This window comes from Ixodes scapularis, unplaced genomic scaffold (assembly GCF_016920785.2).
Source record: "Ixodes scapularis isolate PalLabHiFi unplaced genomic scaffold, ASM1692078v2 PGA_scaffold3__209_contigs__length_174095766, whole genome shotgun sequence".
NCBI lineage: Eukaryota > Metazoa > Arthropoda > Arachnida > Ixodida > Ixodidae > Ixodes > Ixodes scapularis.
Window position 1 is genome coordinate 5,043,359 of NW_024609868.1, and position 14,665 is coordinate 5,058,023.

The 14,665-nt window shown below is 45.9% G+C and overlaps 1 protein-coding gene across 2 annotated transcripts in view; it reads left to right on the forward strand.

Moving 5' to 3' along the window:
* Positions 1 to 10,257, forward strand: part of LOC8039444 (high-affinity choline transporter 1) — a 35,342-nt gene extending 25,085 nt beyond the window's left edge. For both annotated transcript variants that reach the window (XM_029985037.4, XM_042292223.1), the window contains 5 exons: positions 94 to 242; positions 1,100 to 1,249; positions 3,753 to 3,882; positions 5,755 to 5,972; positions 6,712 to 10,257. In XM_029985037.4, the coding sequence (XP_029840897.1) occupies positions 94 to 242; positions 1,100 to 1,249; positions 3,753 to 3,882; positions 5,755 to 5,972; positions 6,712 to 7,392 (1,328 nt within the window). In that variant the 3' untranslated portion in view covers positions 7,393 to 10,257. The remainder of the gene's footprint in view (positions 1 to 93; positions 243 to 1,099; positions 1,250 to 3,752; positions 3,883 to 5,754; positions 5,973 to 6,711) is intronic.
* The last annotated feature ends 4,408 nt before the right edge of the window (positions 10,258 to 14,665 follow it).

Below are 14,665 nucleotides of genomic sequence, written 5' to 3' on the forward strand. Positions count from 1 at the left end.
AGGACGCCGCGAGTGACAGATCGTCCGCTGGAAAGCGAATCATTGGTGGTCCGAGAGAGTGCAGACGCCTGAGTTCAGCGTCCAATGTTCCAGGTGCCACCGTGGGCGTGATCATCGACATCGACACGAACACGTCAATCATCGCGTCCGCCTGCATCGCCCTCTTCTACACCTTCTTCGGGGGCCTGTACTCGGTCGCCTACACGGACGTCATCCAGCTCTTCTTAATCTTCGTCGGACTGGTGCGCCCCGGCTCTGCATGCCGCTCTCTCTCTCTCGTTGACCCGGTACACTCGCGGACTGAACCGAATCGGAACGTTACTAGTCATCATAGGATGACAGTTTCACAAGTTGCGTCACCGAATCCATGACACTTGTATGGGATTTGGACCTCCGTCGACAAGTTAAAAAAAAAAAAAAAAAAAAAAAGAAAAAAAAAAAAAAAACGCATGATCTGAAAACAGTATTAACGGACGGCAAACAAGGTAATTTATTTCACACGAACTTTGATAGCCGTGGAGAACTGCTCAATTATTTAAATGGTTGGCCGACTCTTTTATATGGCAAATGACGCGATTCGTATCCACGCATCTCCGAAATCTGCAGGACCCCATTTTTCTCCTCAAAATATCGCTAAAGTTGATACAATCCTTTAAACCAGGAGTTGCATTCCGAAATTTTTACCTCTGACCCCGATATCGCTCAATGCCTAAGCTATTCGCGAAATTGCTTTCACAGCCAAATGTGAGAACGGTAGCTCGGGAGCGATTGCGCAGGTATGTGCCTGTATCCTCTACTTTAGGATGTTGCGCAAAACTCTCGCGCTTGCATCGTCACATCCGAACAATTATTGCACAAATAAATCAACGAGTGAAAAAAAAAAAGTAAAACGAATGATGCAAACATTTTGTTAATAATTCTAACGAACGAACGAAGAAGGGCGTCCGCCCGCAACGTCGTTTATACCTCCTTGTCAGCATATTTTTTCGAGAAGCACAACCTATATATTACTTGCGATTACGTGTTTTGACCGTAGAAATCCGCTAATACGTATATGGTAAGTTCCCTTAAAATAAATAAAGCGTCTTTCCGGGCGCAGTGGCTGTGCATCCCCTTCTGCATGTTGAACGAGTCCGTGGGCACGCTCACGTACCCGACCAACGACTGGGTCGGGTCCCTGGAGCCCAAGTTCATCGGCCAGTACGTCGACTTCGGACTCCTACTCATCCTCGGCGGAATCCCCTGGCAGGCAAGTGCACCCAACACGCCACGTCCAAGCGCTTGCCCCAAACCCTCACGAACAACTTAACTAAAAAAGAAAACAAACAAACGAGTTAGAGGCGAATTTTAGAGTATTTCTATCCCGTGAACCTGAATATCACGCTCGTTTTCTCCGAACTCTAAATTTTGAAAAACATTCCACCAGGTGGCGGTACCCAAACTTCATAGCTTTGATAGGCGCTGAAGATGCGCGAGAGCGGAGATTCCGATAACTCTGGATATGACGTCACGCTCCGGGAAGGAGAGGCTTCAGCAGTACTTTGAAACTGATTTTCTGCAGCCTCCGTGGACCAGATTGAAGAATAATCTGGATATTCGTGATCCTGGAGGCCAAATGAAGACAACATAAGTATTTTTCTTTAAATGAAGAACAGCTTCAGTTTCCATTGAAGAAATGCAGGCTGTGGCAGGCTGTGTCCTGAGCATCTTATGAGCGCAGCCAATGAGAGATTCACGTTTCTCAAGGGCGGGGCGATAATCATAGACTTTTTGGCCAGAGCCGAGGCATTTTTCTGCGAAGCTTTGAAGGAGAAAGGGTTCGCAATGTTTCTTATTAGGGAATTATAGTAGACCGTTTTTCTCTTCCGCAACGGCATCCGTGAAGAAAACGCCGCAGCTGCGCATGCGCGCCGCCAGCTTTGCCTGCGTAGTTCAAGGTCTTGTGGCGGATTACGGAGCGCTATCCGGGTGCTTAGCGGGCTCCGGGAACGGTCTACTACAATTCCCCTTCTTCGATGTCCCTTTGGGTAGGTGCGTTAGCTCCGCTGAGTGCGCTTCTCAACGGACATCGGTGCGATGCGGAGAAGCGACATATGCAGAGTGAACGTCCCGGGTTCACGCTGCGGACACCTCCGCAGCGGAAGCGTCGGTGAATGTTCGTGTTGAGTAACGTAACGTTGACGATTGTGCTAGTCAACGTTACTAGAACACTCAGTTGGGAAACTCGCCGTCGAAACTTGGGCCGCTGGCGTCCACCGAGACCGAGCTAAATGCGACAACAGCGCCCCTTTTTATCATTTGTCTGTACTCTGGTCACCTTGAGCTTTTAGAAAGCATGTTTTTGTGTAAAAACAAACAGAAAAGACTCTTTTTGTATGGAATTTATTAGAGTTTAGTACCAAATGATGGGCGCGTGATATTTTTAAAATCTTTAGGTTGCAGGGTTTTGCGGCACAATTAATATTGTTTTTATACAACCATGCCTCAGCGGTGCTTTCAGGTAGCGCGTCCCGACCTAGGTGCATTTTAACTTCGGTAGCAGCACGCGGCGCGTCCGCCGGGGAGACGGGGGTGGCACCCCTGTATCCTCTTCCGCTGTATCTGTTTCGGCGCCAAAATGGCCGATTAAAGCCAAAATAGACGTCACGTGCGGTTCCTCGAGTGGCCACTGTGGGAGAAATGGCGGCGCTGTGTTCGCCATCAGCTCGGTGCTCGAGGAGAGATCGGGGCCACTTTTTCAGAGCAGTCTTTATGGCAGTTTCCCAACTGTGTGGTTCTAGTAACGTTGGTGCTAGTTGATTCATTCTTAAAAGTGCAAACAGCGTAACGACGCGGACAGAGTAAAAAAAGACCGTCCTGTTGTCTGTCAGTTTCTTTTTCATTCTTTCCGTGTCGTTGCGCTGTTTGCATTTCCATTTTGCAGTACGTTTCAAAACAGCCATTCCTGAAATGTGAGACTGCTTTTTAAGTGGCGAAGTCTAGAAAATCTGTGTGCGTCAGTCGTCGCAATATCATTTCATATTAAGCATTTAAGAAAGGGTATTTGCGACGATTTTTCCCTGCTCTGGATCGTTCACTTGCCGCTTCTACGTGAGCCTTCGACCGTTGGAGGTTAGTAGATGAATAACAAGTTTAATCAAAATAGGTCCGCCCACTTTAAAACAGGGCGAATGAAAAACAAAACTGTCCCTCGAGATTTTTTATCCGAGAAAGAATATTTGGCACGCACACGCTGCTTTTGTACTTCCATAAAACTGTGTCAGGGAACAATGCCCTTTGATATGCATAACTAAGTAACAGAAGATTTCTTCGCTAAAATAAGAACAGAGTTTCACTGAAACCTTCAGAATGTGAACCGAACGTTATACTCAGACATTCTATAATGCTAATTGAAAGGTAAAATACTGCTTGGTGTACATTCGATTCCCTACCTAGAATTACCACTTGCATCTGACCATTGCAGTGCAGAATTTAAATGCAAGGGATTTTTTTCATAAACAAAGGGTAATAGTGAAAATGTGCAGATGTAGTTAAACGAAATCAACAAAACGCACAGGCCTCAGCCGTTCTTAAGACTTTCTGCACAGAGAATAGACGAGATAGATTGAAATAAATTATCATTGAGGAGAGCTAAATTTGTGTGCATGTGCACTAGAATTTGTTGTTCACTACGCATTCGTATTGTCAAACAGACCTTCGCGAGGACTTCGAAAAAGTAGCTTCGTGCGAGAGAGCGATTCTCCTCCCCGCAGGTCTACTTCCAGCGGGTGCTATCGTGCAAGAGCGCCTTCAAGGCGCAACTGCTCTCCTATGTGGCTGCCTTCGGCTGTATCATCATGGCCATCCCCGCCATGATCATGGGTGCTGTGGCCAAGGCCACCAGTACGTACCCTCGAGCACGAAACGTCACGCATGCAGAAGAGCACACTTAAAGGAAAGCTAAAGCACTTTCTAAGAAAAGTGAGCTTGGAGCAGACATCTGTAGTCCTTTGTCCCGTGAATTAGATACCGTACTGGGATTGGGCTGAAGTAAACGTCAAATGTTTTTTTATAAGGAAGAAAACCAACAAACATGCTGGGATCGTTGCAGGGCATGCAGCGAGCCTCTCTGCCGCCTGTCACGTGTCCAAGGCGTCGTGACGTCATCGTCGGCATCTTTGCCGACGATGTCGTCATCTGTGACGTCATCAGCGAGGTCATCTGACCCCGCTGATGACGTCACTTTCGCTGATTTTACTCCCTGCCCCTGTGCTCGGCATGCAGCAGCAAGCAGGGTCTGCGGCCAAATGTTAATAGATCTATTGCTATATTACCCAAGCATCAAGGATAATACAGGGACTAGTGTTCCACGCGCCACACGTGCACGCCTTCCCCGTAAAAAAGATTCGAAGCAAATAACCAAAATAAAGCGTTGATGAATGCGCGTGCAAGATGCAGTTTGTTTTAGGTGTTTGCATTAGAAAATTTACTACTGCTGAGGCCAGCAGATGCGGCACGTGGAACACCATTCCCTGCATTCTCCTTGATGCTTGGGTAATTTATCAATAGGTCTATTTACGATCACGTCGCTCCTGCTAATAAAATTGAAAGAAGACTTTAGACAGAATTTTTAGGGTGCCTACAATTCCCCACTACCCCCTCCCCAAAACAGTGTAGCCAACCAGGACTTTGACCTAGGTTAACCTCTCTGCTATTCCTTGCCCGACTCTCTCTCTCTAGAAACTTTAAAAAGTCCCCGAAAAGAAATATATATACATATTTAAACAGTCTGGTTGGGACATGTGTGTCAAAAAATTATTTTCATGGAAAAAAAAAAAAAAAAGATTTTTTAAAGAAATATTGACAGCGCGAGATTTATTTTAAATTTCGACAGTCCATGACCTCACGGAATGGTAATACTGTACACCCTTTCCACCTCAACGTGATGGCCACAGCTTCTCATTGCCACAGCTTCTCTCCTCCATGCGCTCGAAATTCCGAGAGAAAACCGGTAGAAAGGAGGTGACTGACTACCAACTAAATTGCGTCTCGTGCCGTCAATATTACACTTTTTTTTTTGTGTGTAAAATTAATTTTTTGACATGAGTGTCCCTACCAGGCTGTTTATAAAAAAACCTTTTTTTTTTCTTTTCAGGGGCCCTTTAAGTTACACTTAGAGCATGTACGCACACCCAGAGAGAGCAACGCAAAATATATATAGAAACATGTACAAAAGTCATGCACGTGCACGCATGTATGCATGTAAGTGCACATGGGCACGCGTACAGACATACAACGTCCAGTTTAGGGGCTTTACGTGCCAAACCAACGAAGTGCACAGAGACTTTTTAGTGTTGTGTCGTTTACCCGCAGTCTCGGGGTTTTTTCAACCATGTGCAACGAAGTGCACCTGGCGTCCCAGTGGGGTAATGAGGATTAATTTTGACCACATAAGGATCTTCTCTCGTGCAACCGAAACCTTGGTTGCATGCCTCCTCCTCAATAAGCCTCCGTCAGATTGCGGGCACCTCGGCTGGGATTTGAACCCGCCACCTGGGGATCTTTAGGCTGGTGCTTTGCCTCGGAGACACCGAGGTAGCGCGCACAAAGACATAACCAGACATGTCTGCAATATCAACAAGATTCCAAAGTCAAATCGACTTGATCTTTATTAAAATTCACAAATTTCAATTTGCTTTTGCCGTTCTTGCTTGCCGCGACACTTGGTGCTTGCATGCGTGGATCGAGCGGCTTTTGAGGAAGCATCGGGCGCAGGATGGAACGAAACGGAGTTCACGGGTCCCCTGCCCCTGGACAAGGAGCACACGTCGCTGGTGCTGCCCATGGTGCTGCAGTTCCTCACCCCCGGCTTCGTGTCCTTCGTGGGACTGGGCGCCGTGTCCGCCGCCGTCATGTCCTCGTCGGACTCCTCCATCCTCAGCGCGGCCTCCATGTTTGCCAGAAACGTCTACAAACTCATCTTCAGACAAAACGTGAGCGTGCTAAGCTTCCTAATGGGCCTCCAGCGGTGATTGAATGACTGTCACCAGCCACTTTTGCACGCCTGGATGGATGGATGGATGAATACGGCTGAGCCCTTTGGATCGGGCGGTAGCTTACGCCACCTAGCCATTTTGTTTTACCATTTAAGCTTTGCATGCCTCATGGCGCCATCTAGTAGTTGAATCGTGAAACTTTAGTGACAATGTTTATTTCATGCCAGAGCCACCTCCCACTTTTATGCACGTTAGGAATGGCTATTAAATTTCCGCAACAGTGATGCAACCCATACCCAAAACTTTAGTCTTTGGGTTTAGTGATGAAGGTATCACTTTCAAACATGGACTTAAATGCACGTGTTTAAACCTGTTTGGCCAACCAAGCCGACATCTCTGGTTTTGGGCAAAGTACGTCCTTACTAATACAGTCATCAAGAAAGACGTTGCGATGGGTGAATGGCCTTTTCCTTTAGACGATCCAGTTGCGCTCAATGGCCGCCATAGCCAAGTTCATTGTTGCCGAGCACGTCCTAATGGCAAGCTTCCTTAAACTTCTGCAACATGCTTCCACATCACTCACATTGTTGCTATTGGTAGGCGACAGGCGGGGATTTGTTTGGAGCATGTGCCGTGAACCATAGGATGTCCAGCGAATACCGTGCTGGCGCTGATGCATCCGCGACACTGGTTGGTGCTTGAGCAGGGGCAGTGCGCTAGCAGGCTCTCCCTGCAGGCATCCGAACGAGAGGTCATCTGGGTGATGCGCGTGGCCATCCTCTTCGTGGGCGCCATGGCCACTGCCATGGCCCTGACAGTCAAGTCCATCTATGGCCTGTGGTACCTGTCCTCAGACCTGGTGTACGTCATCCTGTTCCCGCAGCTTGTGTCCGTCGTGTACATGAAGCAGCACTGCAACACGTACGGCTCCCTGGGGGCCTACATCATCGGGCTACTCCTGCGGGGCCTGGGCGGGGAGGACATCCTGGGCCTGCCGGCTGTCATCAGGTACCCTTTCTACAATGAGGTGGACGGGCAGCTTTTCCCCTTTCGCACCCTGGCCATGCTGGTCAGCCTGGCCAGCATCGTGTCTATCTCCACCTCTCTGAAATGGGCCTTCGAGTCCGGCCGGATCCCCGCGCGCTTCGACATATTCCACTGCATTGTCAACATCCCAGAGGACGTCATCAAGGTCCAGGAGCCCCAGGAAGGCGAGATGACTGTGCTCAACGCCTGCGGGCTCAAGAGCTACCAGACCGAGATGAATGGGAGGGTCAACCCCGCCCTCAACCTGCACCCCGAGGAGGACGTGCAGGGCTTCTCCGGGACCTCCCCCGGGGGGCGGGAACCCCCGTTCGGGGCCCCGCCACCGCTGGCGGATGGCGCCGCCCGAGACCTGCCTGAGGACAAGCTGTGAGCTCGGCAGATGTTCGGAAGGGGCCCAGCTCGGGGCCCGGCCTGGGGCCCGGTTTGGGGTCAGGGGTTGTAACGAGGTTGCAAAAAAAACAGGCACCCGGCTTGTCAAGCTCGATAGGGGGCAAGACCCCATATCAAGCTTGATAAACAAGAATAATCTATTGTTACCAGGTTTAAACTTGTTAAAAAAAAAAACAGAAAACAACTGCGTCTGCAGCTTTATCGGCGGAAAAAGTGTGACGTCTCGTTGTATACACTTATGTTTACACCATGTGTTAAGAACCCAAGCACGGTTCTAAATCGTGCGAGGGGTTTCATAGGCAGTTGGACTATCAAACAACACGACGTGAGTAAAACCGCAAGATACGCATCATCCGAGGTTGAATGTTGCGGAGATGGGAGAAAAGTAACGATTGCACAGCACAGCAAATGACAATAACGTCACAGAGATATACAAGGTTAGCCGACGCAGAGATATCCTTGATAGGTGACAGTGGCGCGAGACAATCACGTCAAGTTCAGAACTATAGGAATTCCTCCCAGATTCTTTGCCCGCAATACTGTACAGACCCGGGCTAAAATATATGCAGGTTGTTCCTGTCGCAAAGTTTTAGTATACTATAGAGCCATTATTTCCGTTATTTCCGCTCACAGGGGAGGGGGGCGGAAACTTGTTAATTATGACTAAGCAATTTACAATCAAGAGGGAGCTCTTGATTTCAATCTTTTCTCTCTACACTAATGCGCGAGGAGCGAGGAGCTTCAAGAGCTCCTCACAGACATTGTTTTGTCTCCTTGCAATTGGCAAACTGCTGAAATGAAACCCCATATCCCACTCTAAAACATGGAGCAGATCGCTTTAAGGCTCCGACAAGCCTATGGCAGAACGCAAATCAGCTGCCTTTGGGAGCAACACTAAATGCCCCAGCACTTGCAGTGTGCTCACGATGACAATCACTTTTTTTTAATGTACCCACGGTATTCCCATCGAGGGGAAATGCAAAGCGAGCATATAGCTCTGACAATCACTCCTGTTCAGGACCGCCCAACTGCTCTGGTGTTGTTGCACTTCTAATGCATTTATCCCAAGCCCTTGGAGTAAAAAGTTGTGCTGTCCTGGCCTGTTCCAGGTCAGTTTGCCCTCTTATGTGAATGCAGCTACAGGTTGTTGGTCAGTGACTGTGATAGCAGTTGTGATTCGAAACGATCAGGTTTCCTGCAATAACACTGTTGGCTGAGGCAGATTCCTTTTTCTTAACATTGTTTAATATATAGCATATATATACACATATCCTGGACTGTGAAGGAGAAATAAGTGTATATACAACCATTAAGCTCGTAACAAAATGATTTATTTTGGCACGCAATTAGAACAGCTGGTATGTGATCATTGCAAACCTTCGCCTTTTTGATGCTGAGACAATCAAACCGGCTTGAGTTTCTGAAGCAGAAGAAACTCTTTCGAAGTGCTGGTTACAGCAAGATGGGGCTTCAGGTGGCAAATGAAGTAGGAAGTTCCCTCCTGCATTCCATGCTGGAATGCAAGTGTATGTCATAGGAGAACCATTCCCAAAGAGAAGGTCAACATTGTCCAAAGAGACCGTTAGTCTCCAAATAATTATAGTTGTTATTTTTTTAATTTGTTGTATCCATTCCTTGACCCGTCATTACAAGGAGCAAGACATGCGTGTTTTGTTGGCTTCTTTGCTCCGTCTTGTCGATGTGAGTGTGCATTTGTGTAAACGATGGTCTTTAAAAAAATGTGTTTGCTGTTGTGACGTACAAACAGTTGACAATCAAGTGTTTAGTGTGTGCATGACATAGACTGTATTATACACGTTTTTGGGTCGAGTTGCTTTTTTTGAGAAACATATATAAAGTGCAATTAGATGTGGAGACGAAAAATACAATGTTGTGGGATGATGCGCCGTTGCTGCGAAAATTTGTTCCCAACTATGAGGCGCACTACGGCCAATACATAAACCCTATTTTAGTAGCCATTGTTACAGAGAGCCTAGATATTAAATTATGAATGCCGATAGCATAATTATAGCTCTGGCCCACCAAGGAGACTCTGATTGGTGTTTGTCGACGATTTTGTCGATCACTTGTCCCGCGATGTCGTAGGAATTGCATTTACCCACTACAATTTACACTGCAGCAGACAATCAAAGATGTGTGAGGTGGTAAGGTTCGAGGGTGAACACAGGTGGAAGGTTTTCAAGGGACTCTGAGGACAACTCAAAAGATTTTTATTTTATAAAATCACTACTACTCATTTTTTGATGGTCTCAATATACTGTCCAAGTTTTCGCCAGAATTCTATGACAAATAATTCTTCCCAAAATGAAGCGCATGAAAATAGGTGAAAACTGAATGCAATGATCCAATTGAACTCTGAGATAGAATCATCACTATTTCTGGGGGCAAGAAATTGTCTCAGTGGATGAGCAGTCGGACAGTATTATTTAAGTATACCCCTGCTGCTTGTTGCAAGCATAAAATTAAACTTGTGAAGTCACTGAAGTGTCCCTCTCCGAACATCTCCGCTTTTAATAATGTACTCTAAGGGATGGCCATGAGTGTTTGGCAAACATCCGGCTGCTCAATCGTGCGAGGCCTGTGCGCAAACACCTCTTCTGGCGCAACTTACTGGATGACGAAGTAAGCCACATGCCCGCTTAAGGGGAGACCCTGGTCTTAATAAACAAAAATATAAAAAAAAAGTTTTTTTTTAAATATTTAAGTTACAAACAACATATGCCGCACATACTATACCCAGGAAGCGCATATTTATATAGTTACGTCGATTCAAAGTTTCGCATCCAGGCTGCTTGCTAGCACATCTCGAAAAGCCCTTCCTGTTTTCTGAAAATAAATTTTTGCATCACAACACAAAATGTTGCCCCGGTATCTTTTGATCTAAAATTTGAATCTGCAAACTTTTTTCAGGGTTGAATACTTCATAAATCAGATAGTGCGACGAGACTGATATTTTTGGAAAATGTTAACTGCAAAATTTTTTAATTGGTAAAGACTTCAATGACTCCATTTCTAATTATCAGCGAAAACATTTCAATTTCTGATAACTTCTTTTGAATGATGTTAAACATATTAGAATAGTTTTGTTGCACTTCCTACTGTTTGTGGAACATCCTGATATACTTTGTGCCATATTTTTTTATGGGGGCATTGTAAAAAAGTTGGACATGATGGTAAAATTATTAGAATAGTTTTCTTGCACTTCCTACTGTTTGTGGAACATGCTGATATACTTTGTGCCATATTTTTTTATGGGGGCATTGTAAAAAAGTTGGACAGAAACATTTGTGATAAAGTTGAGGTTTTTTTGAAAACTATATTAGAAGGAAAAACAAATGGGCGTATGCCTGCACTTGGCACAAAAACTTAGGGCCAAGGTGAAAATTTAATATAAATTAGATCAGAAATGGCAAAAAAATGTCCAAGACCGGGTCTCCCCTTAAAACTCCAGGAGTTCGATTTTGGTCCCCGGGCAAGAGCGAGAGCCTTCTCAATCGCTGATTGGACCTGCTGTCACATCTTTCTGCTGGGAGCACATTTGCTGATTCGACCAGTGAGAAATTTTGACTCTTTCCAGAGTCCACGATCGGGCAGTATTCTGCCGAGAACTTTACCAATAGTGAATAAATGGTGAAAGAGGTCTCGTGGCCTTTGGTGCGCTCGTTCCAAAAGCTCCCCTGTCCCCTGGTCACTCTCGGCCAGTGTGAGACAGCAGAACAGCTCGAGATTTGTGTAAGAAGCTTGGGTTGTCAATCTTTTTGGATACAAACTAGCAGATGATTGAAATGTCAGCCTGCATCCGGCATCACCTTGCCCTAGGCACTCGGTTCGTAGCCAACGATCCACTTTTTTTTACGTCTGTCAGGTGACGACATATGGTGTTTTCTTGTTTCATTTATGGCTGCGAACGACGCTTCGTGGCGGGCAAACCCCATTCTTTGCTCGCATTAGCGGAAAAACCATCTGCGAATGGTATCTTATCTTGCTCTGTGGGACACAAATTATATCTTGCTCTTGCTCTCACAGTGACCAAAATTACACCCCGGGCACACTTCCCATCATCCAAGAGTGCATGGTTAGTTCGAAGCAGCATGGTATCTGTGAAGTGTTGATTTGCGGACACTTTCCACCTTGCCTGGTGTCCACCGGCTTTGTCGTGGCATGTTCTCAGTGTGTTTGTTGACATAGAATGTGTTCTTGGTCTAGTTTGTGTTTCTGGTCGGGAGCTAGGATATTCCAGCAATGCGGGGGCGCATTCAAGCGAGCCAGTTTCGTCAAACATTTCGCAATTGCTTTGTTGATTTCATGCGAATGAAAACTGCAATGTGCTTGATGACTGCCAGCTCCTGCGAACTATGTTTTACACTGTTTTTGCACCCGGAACTACAAGAACAGCTAGTCATTCATTTGTGCCGTACGAAAATCCTGCGTGCGTATGTGTGTGTTCCTCACCATGCCTCCAATCTGACGCGATAGATTCAGTTGTGCTCAATCAAAGTTCCCAGTTCTAGAATATGTATATGAGTTTGGATAATTGATTGCAATCGGACGTATTCTCAATGGCTCTACAGACGCATAATTAGTGTCCCTCAGCATAGTGGCACGAATCCCAGAAAAAAAAGAAAGAAAGAACGGTCCTACATTTTTTAAAGGTACTCCTGCGTCTATACTTCCCCGGGAGCACTAGGGGAAGCCAATCACCAGAATCTAAGGAAGGAGCCCGACAAATGATGAGTTAAAAAAGAAAAATATCTTGATCGAAAAATTAAGTATGCGCTGCAACACTGATCATGGCGTGAAATGCCCCATTTGGTGCACACCTAGCCTCTTTTTTTTTTTTTTGTCCTCATCATTAGTTAGCCCCGACATCATAATAATTAGCCCCACTGTGTGAACTGCAGAGAAGTAGGCGTCCAGGAATTTTTAAAACGTAAAAATCTGGCTCTCAGTTTTTTTTCCAACTTTTTAATTATAATAACTTTGCGAGCTAGGAATATGGCAAAATGAAATCGGTCTGCCATTAACGGACAAGCTCCCAGAGGCATCTGGCAGACTGTTACATTTGAAAAGGCACGGTCGTTGTGTAAAACTGCAGAACGCCACCATTAGTAGTGCCAAGCATAAAAACCAGGTCACCAGAGTTGTCTACTTAGCAGCGCTGCGAGCACTGAACCGACCTTTGTGGCAAGTGTTGTCCGTGCGCCTGTGCACCAAGGTTATGTGTGAAGGGGGTGCCGATGTTAGGCTCTTCAGTGCTGCTATCTCGCCTAGTTGTGTTTGTGTGTAGTTGACGGCGTAAACGACAATCGTGTTCTCTCGTGCCGACGACCGTGTAAGTACTTGACAAATATCAAGCCATGTGACAACAAGGTATGAAATAAAAATATGGCTGTCCCCAACTGTTTCTTGTCTCAAGCGCAAGTCTATGGAGTCCGTCATGGATGTTGTTTTATTCGACGGTAAGAGCTGCAGAGATGCTGAAGAGGGTCTACTAAGCAGAAAGCGGGGTTTCTGTAATGGGCCATTAGCAATGTCCAATGGGGCCATTCCAAGCCTGGATAATTGGGGGCCGATGTAGCACAAGCGCGACACTTCTGGATTCACTTCTCGTCGAAGCAGACGGGCTATACAGTTAACAGTAGATGACACTGCAGTGGTGCACGGGTAATCACATTTTTGAGTATATCATATTGTCACGGACGGAAAATTAGAGACTAATGTAAAACTTAAAATAAATGTTTATTGAGGCAGACTTGTGCCCACAAACAAAAACAAAAAAGGAACTGTACATTGTGCGATGGCGACGAAAGAGCAGCTGCCCCGAAGCAGGACGTTACCGCTGCTTTTATGCACGCGGTGCGTTCGGGAATTTTTCAAACCAGAACACTCGATGACTGTCGAGAATGTGCTGGAACTTTCCGGAAAAGTACAAAGTCCCAAATCCAAGATCTGGATCGAGCGGGATTCGAACCCCGTCCCTGCATGTGGTAGTCACGTGCGTTGCCAGCTTTGCCACGTTTGTGGCAATACTGCCTGCTAGCTTGCATACATAATTTCCTGCAGTTGCGCTTCAGACTGCCGACCTGACGGAAGTTTGGACCGTGCTTGCCTATAGCCAATGCAGGCTTAGCACTCTGGTCCGAGGGCAAAAATTTCCTTTTTTGCTACGATCCAAATGGTAAGGTCTGTAGAACCAAGATGCGCATCATTTCGACCTGCTTTTATCGAATGCATTGTTAACAACCTCCTTATTCCACCTGTACCACACACACACACATACACAAAAAAAAAAAAAGAAGTTACACCCAGAAGTTTGGAATCAGAACAGTGCACAGTCGAGGATTCAGAATACTAAAAACTATTTGTGCGTGGGAACCGTCACGCCGTAGATTTTTCCGCTTGAACGAGGTAAAAGAAGACAACCCATGAAGGCAAATTGTGCAATTATTATTTTTCTTCTAGTAAAACAAGCATGATACCATCACACAAGTCCCTGTGCCCATTAGATGCAAGCAAGGTCACGTGAATCTGAACTATGGTACAGTTTACGTGGAATACAATTACAGGAATTCCCCCCTCCTTCTCAACTTTCACACAATATGTGCAAGAAATGAAAACCAGGAGCCTACCAGATTTTTGGGAGTGCTGAGCGCCTTTCAACATGAGATGGTTCACCAATGCCTTCCCAATGTTTCCCGACATTTCCGGTAGCTTTTCCTCCCGATTACCAGCCAATTTCTTGGGCCAATGCAATAGTGCATCCTTTTCGTTGCCACAATGATCAAGGTTTTTGCTGTAAATGTTTCTCAGTCTGTGCTTTTCTTGAGACTACAAGTTTGTAAACAGGCAAAATATCTAAACTTGCTTAGGCGTTAAATTTGCGAGTCCTTGCGGACACCAAAACTAGAAAGCAATCGAAGTGGGGAAAAAGTCAACATGTTGTAGTGCTGGTAGCATGATTCTTGTTTCTCCTGCAGTTCTCAGAAATGCAGAAAGTCGTCTTCCGAGGTCAGGCCTGTAGAGAACTCTTTAGTTGACGGCAGAGCGTCTATCTGCAGACCCTCTCTGTTTCGCGACACGAGAGCCTAACATGTTTTCATGCTTGCTCAAACCGTCCTACGGAGTAAAAGCAGAAACAGTTGAAGAAGCAAAAATAAAAAAAACAAACAAACTACATTGGAAATTTTTAACAGGAAATAGACAAAGAAGAATCAATGACTGGCCGTGGTGTT